The sequence below is a fragment of the Haliotis cracherodii genome, unplaced genomic scaffold (genome assembly GCF_022045235.1).
Source record: "Haliotis cracherodii isolate W230 unplaced genomic scaffold, xgHalCrac1.p SCAF_12, whole genome shotgun sequence".
NCBI lineage: Eukaryota > Metazoa > Mollusca > Gastropoda > Lepetellida > Haliotidae > Haliotis > Haliotis cracherodii.
This window is the reverse complement of record NW_027266267.1, coordinates 32863335-32876076: the sequence shown is the minus strand read 5'-3', so window position 1 is coordinate 32876076 and position 12742 is coordinate 32863335. Positions and strand designations below refer to the sequence as shown.

The 12742-nt window shown below is 43.5% G+C and overlaps 1 protein-coding gene across 1 annotated transcript in view; it reads left to right on the top strand.

Moving 5' to 3' along the window:
- Positions 1 to 12742, top strand: part of LOC139457299 (uncharacterized) — a 59885-nt gene that overhangs the window by 34513 nt on the left and 12630 nt on the right. The window contains exons 7-8 of the mRNA XM_071238707.1: positions 3156 to 3458; positions 4087 to 4386. Of these exons, the coding sequence (XP_071094808.1) occupies positions 3156 to 3458; positions 4087 to 4386 (603 nt within the window). The remainder of the gene's footprint in view (positions 1 to 3155; positions 3459 to 4086; positions 4387 to 12742) is intronic.

Genomic DNA, 12742 nt, shown 5'->3' with positions numbered 1-12742 from the left:
GGGCTGTACTGCAGACGAATGAGTTCAAGGCAGACAGACAGTTTCTTTTACATTAAAATAAGATCTTAGTTCTCCCTATCGCTGAACAAAGATCTGAGGATATCCCATTACGGGAACGACCTTTCATCCAAACAATCAGGGCGTCGCTTACCAGATCATGAAAGTGACACATGGAATGTGTTTTCTTATCGTGCAACCTCGAAATATTTAACACGGGGTAGTCCGAACGACAGTTATAGTCTGGAAGGTAATTTAAGGTACCGACGTTTACTACAATATCTGAAAAACTATCGGACCTACTCCAGTCAAAGTTGGTATGAGATTATTAAACAGTCATACATAACTGGATATTACATTTAAAGACAATCGGTGCATGAATCAAAAATCTGTCTATTTAGCTATCACTATATTTCATCAACAACCAGACCTGTTCGTCACGGGTGGAACGACCATTCATTGAAACAGCCATCTGCGTAATGCTACCCCTGCGTCACCGGGCCATATGACACAGTTGAACCAATCAACTCAACTCGAAAGGGTGCACGGGAATCACGCACGTTGAGAGGCCCAACGCTAACACCGTATTCGTGCGTGCGTGATTCCCGTGCTCCCTTTCGAGTTGAGTTGGTTGGTTCAACTGTGTCATATGGTCCTGTGAGGCAGGGGTCCGGCCAAAGAAGAAGAAGAAGAAGAACTAGGATTTTCAGATCCAAGACGCACCAAGACCTCCAGAGGGAAAAAGTACCAGTACCTACAGACCGCCGTCATAAGGCTGGAATCTTGCTAAGGGTGGCGTTAAACAAGAAATAAACAAACAAACAAACAACCAGAGGGAAGAAGTACCAAGGCCTCGAGAGAGAAGAAGTACCGGGGGCCTCGAGAGGGAAGAAGTACCGAGACCTCGAGAGGGAAGAAGTACCAAGACCTCCAGAGAGAAGAAGTACAAGGACCTCCTGGAGAACGAAGTACCAAGACCTCCCGAGAGAAGAAGTTCCAGGACCTCCAGAGGGAAGAAGTACTAGGACCTCCAGAAGGAAGAAGGTCCAGGACCTCTAGAGAGAAGAAGTTCCATGACCTCCAGAGGGAAGTAGTACCAGGACCTCCTGGGGAAAGCAGTACCAGGACCTCCTGGAGAACGAAGTACCAAGACCTCCCGAGGGAAGAACCCGGACACTACAAATGTAAATCCTTGAAACGCAAATTCTCTCTACCTACCACGCAGGGACGTTTCACCAACCCTTGTTATTGCGACTTAAAAACCATCTGTCATTATTTTGCCTTGTCAATGTGGAACTGTTGTAAATAGGTACCCAGTAGTTTGTGTACGTGCGTGACACTTACGATAAAAGGGAGATAATTTGCGGGGACGTAACTCTTGTAAGACAAACGTTCCGCCAAATGTTGTGTTAACTGTAAGGAAAATTATAATCCCCTTTCTCAACTTCAGCAAAGTCACTCAAATGAACCATGAACGCCTCACACACTCCACTGCACTTGTTGGGTGACAGATGTTGGTACATGGAAGATCGCGCTCCATGCTGCATATGATATGTTTAAACATGTAAGCTATCTTATTCATAATCAATCAGGATAAATATGTCTTGTCACCACGTGGAAAGGAAATTGATAACAATGAGTTTCGTGTTCCTTATGAAAATCTTCCGTATGCTAACACTGACATTAAAGTGACCAGCACTATAACACAGACAAGGAGGTGAGAAACTACATTCACATAACTAGTAGGAGCATGAGATCAGTGTGTTACATCTTGTGCTCGTGAGCTGGTTTTGATCAAAGTGCCTCAACACATCTACAATCTATATAAGCAAACACTACACACTTGAGCTGTTGCCACCATAGTCACACAAGTAATGATTTCAACCTCAGGTAAGGTTTCATCATAATACTAATGTTGTTGCGTACACAAATCTTACATTCGATCTTAGAATCGGTCTTCAACAGAAAGTATGTTTATCGTGCTCTGGGTAGAACTTAGCAGTTCAACTGAGCGGAGCTGCAGTATTACTTGAAATCATTTGTCACACGACGGTGCTGGAAGAGATCCCATCGAACTGAACTTCAGATAAAGATGACATACGTCAACCGATCTCGAGGGTATATGGTGTGATGTACACTGTCCGGACTGTACGTCCGCAGTTTCACTCGTAGCAGACAACGCAAACGAACCGTGTTACTTCCTTTTACACAAAGCATTTGAATAAACATCGGTTCATTTCAACTCAACGATACTTATTCGTGATATACAAGTTACCTTCGATGAGTTCCGATTGATTCTCAGCAGGCTTCATGATCATGAGCGGGCTACATGGAAAATATATGCCCGCCCCATAACCAACCGAAGCTAGTACAGTAAACTACTGTTATAGCGAACTTAAAGGGACCAGTAATTGTAGCTCGTTATAAACGCAGTTCGTTATATGCATATATACAGCATATATACAGCAAATTGCCGGGACCAAAAATTAGTTCGTTATATCTGTCAGTTCGTTATAAGCGTGTTCGTTATAAACGTAGTTTTCTGTATTTTAATGAAAAGTGAGATTACAACTGTTATATAATCTTCTGAATCTTCAGTTAACGTGGGAGACTTTGAACATAATTTCCTTCTCATTTGCAAATAATTTTATGCTTTCCTTTGTAAACATAATTTTTATTGCAGTTAAATCTGCCTGAACATGTGGAAGCAAGGCCGCCTGTGCACAATAACCCTGGCTTGGATAGCCTGCATTTACTACAGTGAGTTTTACTGTTCCTTGCATTATCAGATTCATATGTTATCCCTTGGTTTTACCTTTACAACACCATTTTCAGTATCGCCAATGTATGGGAAGAGTGGCAAGGGTTTAAAGTGTTTACCAGTCATGCTTAACATGCAGTTCCTATTTCACACATGGGTACAGGGTGTGAAGAAAATGTACGCTTGTTGCATTAATGTGTTATTCATTGGTTTGAGTTTTACAACACCATTTCCAGTACCTCACTCAATCACTCACTCACTCACTCACTCTCTCACTCACTCTCTCACCTACCCACCCACCCACTCACTCACCCACCCACCCACTCACCCACCCACTCACTCACTCACTCACTCACTCACTCACTCACTCACTCACTCACTCACTCACTCATTGCAGGTGTTGGTTCGGCTGATTCCCCGTGTGTTGGGGGAGTGGCGCTGCTAAGAACGCCATACACAATTCAGACCGACAGAAGCAGCTACACTGGCTTTGTGTGGGAACGACCCAATGATGGCCGGTATGTCGTCACATGCAACCCCCGCTGCAGCCCCGTGCCTGGATACAGTGCAGACATAAATGCTACACACAGTACACTGACTATACACAGCGTGGGGGTGGTAGATGCTGGCACATGGAAGGTCCTGGATGCGGCTGTAGTTGGAGCCGTCCCCGTCCCCGTGTGTCAGCTGACGGTGGAGAGTGAGTATGTCTTGTTCTTGGTTTCAGTGCATTGATGTCTGACCAGGTCTTTGGAGTGAGTGAGTAAATGAGTTAGTGAGTTTTGTGTAACGCTATTATATTTCAGTGACTTGTGTGGACCCGTGAAGACCCGGGTTAGACAAGGTCGTCAGCAACACATGCTCGTTGTAAGAGGCGACTAACGGGATCGGGTGGTCGGGCCCACTGACTTGTTTCATGCATGTCATCGTATCCCAGTTGCGTGGATCCATGCTCATGATGCTCATGATATCAATCACTAGTTTGTCTTTTCCAGACCCGACTATTTTACAGAAAATCGTCATGTAGCTGGACTATTGCTGACTGAGGCGTTAAGCTGAAAGCAAACAAAAAAAGTTACATTTCAGCCGAATTGATGCGTGGTGTTTACTATTTTGTTCAGTGTGAATCTTGGATTCGAAACCATGACAGTGGGTTTCGGAATTGCCATGGTTTACGTCCACTGGGCGTGATAGAAACGTCTGAACATTGCATCTCAGTATACGTTTACTTACCGAGGTATTAAAGTCAAGACACAAACTCTCTTGTCCATGACTGAAGAACTAAATCAATAGTTTCGTTCAGCAGTTGTCTCCTCTTGTATTCACAGAACTCCCCCGGTGCAACGTCAGCAGTGATGCAGACCCAACAGCCCTCCAACACAATACAAACCTTACACTGACAGTAGACATCAGAGAGTACTACTGTTCACAGAAAGCTGGCTTTTATCTCACTACTGGCAACGTCACGGAGATGTTGATGAAGCACAACGTCACCGACGTCAGCGATATTATCACTTCCAGCACCTTTAGTGTGACACCAGCCCGACTCGGTGACGTCACAGTCAGCTATACGTGTGACGTCAGCAGATGGAATCTGAACTGTGACGGTGTTAGTAACCTGTCATTGGGTGAGTAGAAATGTGTCAGCTGGTGATGGCGAGTGAGTATCTCTTGTTCTTGGTTTCGGTGCAACAATGCAGCAATGCTGTCAGACCAGGTAGTAGACAAACTGAATGGGTATGTTTGGTATACAGTGAACAGTATTTCAGTTACTTTCCTTGCGTGTCAGCTGGACGAAGAAGCCCGAAGAGATGCAGTGGTGCGTTCAGAAAGCCAAGGGGTGCCAATGCGCCAGCGAGCGGGTCCGAATATTTCCTAATGAACATGCCGAGACGCCTGCTCTGCCCGCCCTCTAGCGTCTCCGCGTATTCTGAAGAGGAGGCACGTCAAGGGATAAAGATGGCGGATGTTGTCAAGTCGCGTATTTATAACGCCATCGCGTCGCATCGCGAAGAAGGACGCCATGGTAAACTCAGCGCCCTCTGGATTGCTTCGCTTCCCCCCGCTCGGTAAGACTCGTGAGCGCACGCTCGGAGTGCTTCGGTTTATCGGACCTTACTGAAGGCATCTCTCTCGATTGCTTCGCTTGACTCGTGAGCGCACGGTCGGAGTGCTTCGGTTTATCGGACGAAACTGAAGGCATCTCTCTGGATTGCTACGCTTGCTCCCCGCTCGGTAAGACTCGCGAGCGCAGGCTCGGAGTGCTTCGGTTTATCGGACCTCAGTGAAGGCATCTCAGGTCTTAGATGTTTACAACTTTGATGAAACCCACACACACTGGTTGGTTGGTGTCAGCTGACGATGGTGAGTGAGTATTTCCTGTTCTTGGTTTCAGTGCAACGATGCAGCAATAATGAGACACTAGGTAGTATACTAACCAATGTTTCAAGTGAGTGAGCTTTGTTCAACGCTATTCTGAACATTTTTTTTTGTTACCTCTATGGTGTGTCAGCTTGATAACGGATCCCTAAATAATGCAGGCCTTAGACGCTCACCACTTTGATTAAACCCACATACACGGGTACCATGATGACAATCCAAGAAACTTGTTCAGGGCGAATCTTGTTTTCGAACTGTGTTGCGTGTCTTTGTCGGGTCAAAAACCTCTGATCGTTGGTTTGAAACCAAGATTAGCTGTGAAAAACTAATCTAACTCATGCATCAGGTCCTGATTTTGACAATATATCTAAAAACATGACTATTTAATTGTTGCTTTACGTTTTGTTTGGGTTTTGGTTTTTTTCATGTTAAACCATGGGTATGTACCAGATGCAGTTTAGACATCACTTCAAACTGGAGATGGGATTGTATCATATTATCATTCACAACCTATCGAGCAAGCATATCTGAGAGAGGCTTTGTATTTTCAGATCCGTAGGTAGCTGTGACATACCTCACATCGGGATCGTTCATCATAATGTGTAAGAGCTATCCTGCTTAATACCACAACATACACTGAACACTTGATCCGAGTGTTGTATTCACACCACTCCCCCAGTGCCACGTGGGCAGTGATGCAGACCCAACAGCCCTCCAACCCAATACAAACCTCACACTGTAGTAGACATCAGAGAATACTACTGTTCACAGGAAGCTGGCTTTTATCTTACTACAGGCAACGTCACGGAGATGTTGATGAAGCACAACGTCACTGACGTCAGCGATATTATCACTTCAGCTGTACGTGTGACGCCAGCATATTTGATCTGAACTATGTTGGTGTTAGGAGCCTGTGTGTGTGTGAGTGTGTGTGTGAGTGTGTGTGTGTGTGTGTGTGTGTGTGTGTGTGTGTGTGTGTGTGTGTGTGTGTGTGTGTGTGTGTGTGTGTGTGTGTGTGTGTGAGAGAGTGTGTGTGTGTGTGAGTGTGTGTGTGTGAGTGAGTGTGTGAGTCGATTTCTTACTTCATCAGCTGGGGTCTGAACTGATTTTAGGAGACTACCAATGGGTGAGTTAGAATGTGGGTGTTAGTGTGTTTGTGCGTGTGTGTCTGTTGATTTGCTTAAGATACAGTATTGACTTCTTGAACACTTTTGTGTATCCAGTGCATTCTATTGTTATAAATACCTTTACCTGCTGGCTACCATACCTTTGTTTCAGAAGTGACGTCACCACTTTGTCTCTTCATCTTATGGCTTTCTCTCATGTGCCTAATTTGATTGGACGGCTATTGTGCTTGTCGTGCCATTCAAATCGCAGTCAAAACAAAGGTACGTAGAGATATAATCAAATGCATAATTGGAGATGGCTTTGTAGCGGAACGAGACTTTTAGGGCATACCAAATCTCACGAAAATGCTTGGCAAAAAAAGCTGAAGCAAGACATCTTTGCTGAGATCTTTCATTCAAGGTTAAAGCATTTACTCGTCAACCTGTAGAGCTTTGCTGCTTTCTTTTCATATTTGTTGTATTTCTTAATTTTAGTTTCATCTCTGTGCCGACATTCCCAATATCATTTGTTGTTTTATGTAGGTTTAGAGATAATTTAAAGTCCAATATAGATGCAGTTTTAAGTGTTTGTGTTATAGAACGAGACGTCTGTCTGAACCCTACAGTCATGCAGAATTAAGTATAGACATACAGTGGGTGTACCCAGGAAATAAGCTCCTGGTGTACAGCTTTGCATTTTGACAGAAGCAGACAGAGAACCTGAACTACTTCCGCCTGGATGATGATGAGTGGATTCCAGGCCAAAGCGAGGCTGTCACTACAACGTGCCTCACGAGACGTTCTGAAGGTATATCATGAACCCAAGGATGTCCACTTATGTAGTTGTAAAATAGTTATATCACTGTTGGAATAGTACAACAAGAGTATGGATATTTTTACGTGACCCTGGGTTGATGGTCATCATGAGAGCAGCCTTATATTAGATATTCCTTGTTTTAATAATAGTCGAGAGGAACCCTTATTTCCCCGGTCCTGAGAATTTGTAGCTTGTCATGCTTGAATGAGACTTAACTGTTCACTGTTTATATTTTCTATCGGTTTTATTCAGTTGCAATTTATTGCAAAATCGAAGCATTTTGAACTTGTATTATAATCCTCACATGCTTCTTGTCGATGAGGGGAGCGGTCGGGTAGTCTAGTGTTTAAAGCGTTCGCTCGTCACGCCGAAGACCCGGGTTCTATTCCCGACATGGGTAAAATGTGTGGAGCCGATTTCTGGTGTCCCCTGCCGTGATATTGCTGGGATATTGCTGAAAGCCGCGTAAAACCATACTCACTCCTCACTCACTCACTCACTCACAACTCACTCACTCACTCACTCACTCACTCACTCACTCACTCACTCACTCACTCACTCACTCACTCACTCACTCACTCACTCACTCACTCACTCACTCACTCACTCACTCACTCACTCACTCACTCACTCACTCACTCACTCACTCACGCACTCACTCACTCGTTTCTCGTCCGCAGGCACATTACTGTAGTCTAGGGCTAGCGGGCTAACGTGAAATCCAAAGGCTGTTAGAGGCAACTAAATTATGAAAAGGGATACTAAAATTTTCAAACAAAAATGTCTGTATATATTTATGTAGACAAAGATAATTATCAACTGATGTAAATGTTTATCATTTAAGAATAGACTTTCACATTCTGTGAGTTCATTTAAGGGTTGGAATTGTATTGCCTCCTCACGTGTGCAAATCACGTGATGCGCGAAGCATCTGTAGGTGTACCAATGAATGATGTCGCTTTTGCCTGAAGAGATCTGGGTATGGGAGACTGGGATACTATTTGTCCGTAGAGAACGTGTGTGTGTGTACGTGTGTTTGTGTGTTCATGTGTTCATGTGTATTTGTGTGTGTATGTAAAATGGTGTATCTGTGTTTGTGTATGAGTGTGTTTGTGTGCACGCATGTTGTCTTTAATAATCAGTACTCGTGCGTGGGCCAGACAAACCTGTGGCTGTGTGAATGAGCAACCGTTCATCGAAATAATGCTCAGTATTGTCCCTTTCCTACCTTGCTTCCTATGGATGTGTGGATTCGCAGAGGACTTCGCAATACATTCATCAGCTGTTTTGTTACGTTCATCAGAGATTACTTGGCCAGGGCCAGGAACGTTGAAAACATATCAGGTGTTAATTTGTTTGAAGACAGTATTTCGACTAAACGCCAGTAAACTTAAGTAAAGTTCCATCTTGATGATGGAGAAGTAACAAAAGGGTAACAGGTTTTAGAATAGTTGGAAAATGGTCACTTCCACAGGGGTCATTGTGGACTGACCATGTTAAATTCATTCAGTAGATCTGAGTCAGAAATTGACAGATCTTCAGAAGAAGAAATACCTGTACCAGGATGTAAATATATGTTCAAACCATCATTATATATGCATAAATCGATATTACAAATGAAATCTTCTACGATCTTTCCCTTGTTGCCTGCATGCGCACTGCCCCAAAGTGGATTATCCCAGTTTAATTCGCCCATAATGGTACAGGGCTTGGGGAGCTGGTCATATAGGGTCCGAAGGTCAGTCTGCTTCATAGGAGACGATGGAGGGCTGTAAATAGAGCACACGGTGAAAACAATGTGTATTGTTATAGGGACAGCAACAGCTTGAATATGGGTTTTAAGAATAGCAGGGCTGTGATTAACACCCCGCCTCACCAAGACACTCACTGCCTCACTTTATATACCTGGAAGTGAACAGAAATCATATGAATCGTATTGTCTGATGTAAATTAGATCCGTATTTTTAAGAGAGTTTCTTGTATGCATACTGTCGATGGTTTGTAATCCTTATTAATAATTGTAAATCATTGAAATTATTCCTTAGTCCTCTGCAGTTTTTGTGGATACTATTAGAAGAGCTACTCATGGTGGTTCAACTGGAGATCGTGAGCGAGAGGGAGGTCCATTCCCATGAACTGACCTCCATCTTTAGAGGCTCTAATGACTTGCAACAGAGTAAGGTTCCTTTAAGTGCTAGAGTGCCCTGGCCTTTCTCATCATTTACTATTTAACATTTCTTTATAAATGACCTTCACCCTGAATTGAAAGCAACTTCTTTTATTCTTTATCACGACGTTTGTGACGACACTACTTTTGTCTCCGTCACTTGGTGATCACCTGCTGAACGTCCTCTAGGGTTGAACCATCGACCTTAGGCTCTCCGGGCAGACGCCATATCAACGAGATCATGGAAGCGGTCAGGTACATGTTTCAAATCTAGATTGATGCAATACTATCGTATCGTGACAAAATGTTCCATAGATTTAACTTCAGTGATGTCATGGTAAAATTTTGTTATTGTTCAGAGAGACATACAGTAAAATGTAATAAAATGCGGTAATGCAATTTCTTAATTGTAAGATATGTTATTTTCGCAATGTCAACAACAATAACCAAAGCTGAGTACGGATGGTGGTGTCATTAAGAAATTTTTTCTGATGATTAATCACTGAATTGTAAGAAAATAATTTTAACTTTATTTGGTTGCAGTTCGGTGCCTGAATGTGTGCCCACTTCTAAACGTTAACTCAATTTTGGATGGCATACATACACCACAGTGAGGCTTTACTGCTCCTTGCATTATCAGATTCATATGTTAATTATCCCTTGGTTTTACTTTTACTGCATATGATATGAATTAACATTTTCATAGTAAGGATAAATATGTCTGAAATTGTCACCACGAGAAAAGGAAAATGATAAAACGGGTGTCATGTTACTTGTGAAAGTTTTCCGTATGCTAACACTGACATTAGAGTGGTCAGCAGCATCTGAACTACAAGGATACGAGAAGATGCATTCAAACAAGCACCTGTTCGCAGGAGTAGTAGGTAGCAGTATGAGATTAGTGTTTTAAACAAGAAGACAACTACAATCTTTGACAGTAAACACTACACGACTGTGCTGTTGCGACCATAGTCACACAGGTAATGATTTAACCCTAATGTTAATGTCGTTTCACGTATAAAGTTACATTGTATGCGGAATGTGTGTCTTAATTTGACGTTTGATGGTCGATTCAAATGTGTTGTACCAGTACTGCCTTTTGTATTATCACGTGTCCTCAATGGCTGATTTAACTGAGCGGTGCTATGGTCTTACTCATGGCGGCTTGAAAGCTTTTGTCACACGACGTTGAGAAAAGACATCCGACTGAATTAATTCTGATTGAAGATTTCGGACAAAGCGATGAAAATAGTTACATCATGCTCTGAGTGTTTGGTTATCTTTGGAGTATCATTTCCTCTCATTTGCACCAAATACATTTATGATACAGGGGCGGTCGGGTAGCCTAGTGGTTAAAGCGTTCGCTCATAACGCCGAAGACCCGGGTTCGATTCCCGACATGGGTGCAATGTGTGAAGCCCATTTCTGGTGTCCCCTGCCGTGATATTGCTAGAATATTGCTAAAAGCGGCGTAAAACCATACTCATTCACTTTATGATACATTCCTAGGTAAATATATCGGGCAATACGTTTTTGAATTCATGAACATGATTTTGACAATTAGCTACATAATATCCACCGACGAACCTATCTCTGTATGTTCATTGTGTAATGAAGAACACAACAGAGAATAATATATAATCATGTTCTACTCAGTTTGCTTAGGATCACCTTTTGAAGATAAACAAATCATCCTGCATATAAGATTGAAATGTCCCGGTACACGTTCAGGTAACCCCTTTGGGACCTCAACCTGTGTTTGGATGTATCATGACAGAATCATTCCATTTCATTACCAGAGAGCACAACAACATTTGCGACTGTGGATTGCAACAACTGAATGCACTTTTCCCCCCTCAGCGTCAAAGACGTCGTTCGACGTCGTCAGACGCATGGCATGCTTGAAACTAGGTCTACACAACGTCACGTAGCAAACGTATTTGGTGTCAGCCACAGTGTGATCAACAGGGCGTGGGATCGATGCCTTATGGTATCACCTTCTCAGCTACATGCAGGTGGTCGACAGTGTTCCGTCACACAGAGGGAAGACATGTTTGTCCAGATACCTTAATATATGGTATCACCTTCTCAGCTACATGCAGGTGGTCGACAGTGTTCCGTCACACAGAGGGAAGACATGTTTGTCCAGATACCTTATGGTATCACCTTCTCAGCTACATGCAGGTGGTCGACAGTGTTCCGTCACACAGAGGGAAGACATGTTTGTTCTGATACCTTTAATATATGGTATCACCTTCTCAGCTGCATGCAGGTGGTCGACAGTGTTCCGTCACACAGAGGGAAGACATGTTTGTTCTGATACCTTTAATATATGGTATCACCTTCTTAGCTGCATGCAGGTGGTCGACAGTGTTCCGTCACACAGAGGGAAGACATGTTTGTCCAGATACCTTAATATATGGTATCACCTTCTTAGCTGCATGCAGGTGGTCGACAGTGTTCCGTCACACAGAGGGAAGACATGTTTGTCCAGATACCTTTAATATATGGTATCACTTTCTCAGCTGCATGCAGGTGGTCGACAGTGTTCCGTCACACAGAGGGAAGACATGTTTGTTCTGATACCTTTAATATATGGTATCACCTTCTTAGCTGCATGCAGGTGGTCGACAGTGTTCCGTCACACAGAGGGAAGACATGTTTGTCCAGATACCTTAATATATGGTATCACCTTCTTAGCTGCATGCAGGTGGTCGACAGTGTTCCGTCACACAGAGGGAAGACATGTTTGTCCAGATACCTTAAGATATGGTATCACCTTCTCAGCTACATGCAGGTGGTCGACAGTGTTCCATCACACAGAGGGAAGACATGTTTGTCCAGATACCTTATGGTACCACCTTCTCAGCTACATGCAGGTGGTCGACAGTGTTCCGTCACACAGAGGGAAGACATGTTTGTTCTGATACCTTTAATATATGGTATCACCTTCTCAGCTGCATGCAGGTGGTCGACAGTGTTCCGTCTCACAGAGGGAAGACATGTTTGTTCTGATACCTTTAATATATGGTATCACCTTCTTAGCTGCATGCAGGTGGTCGACAGTGTTCCGTCACACAGAGGGAAGACATGTTTGTCCAGATACCTTAATATATGGTATCACCTTCTCAGCTACATGCAGGTGGTCGACAGTGTTCCATCACACAGAGGGAAGACATGTTTGTCCTGATACCTTTAATATATGGTATCACCTTCTCAGCTGCATGCAGGTGGTCGACAGTGTTCCTCCACACAGAGGGAAGACATGTTTGTCCTGATACCTTTAATATATGGTATCACCTTCTCCGCTGCATGCAGGTGGTCGACAGTGTTCCGTCACACAGAGGGAAGACATGTTTGTCCAGATACCTTAATATATGGTATCACCTTCTCAGCTACATGCAGGTGGTCGACAGTGTTCCGTCACACAGAGGGAAGACATGTTTGTTCTGATACCTTTAATATATGGTATCACCTTCTTAGCTGCATGCAGGTGGTCGACAGTGTTCCGTCAC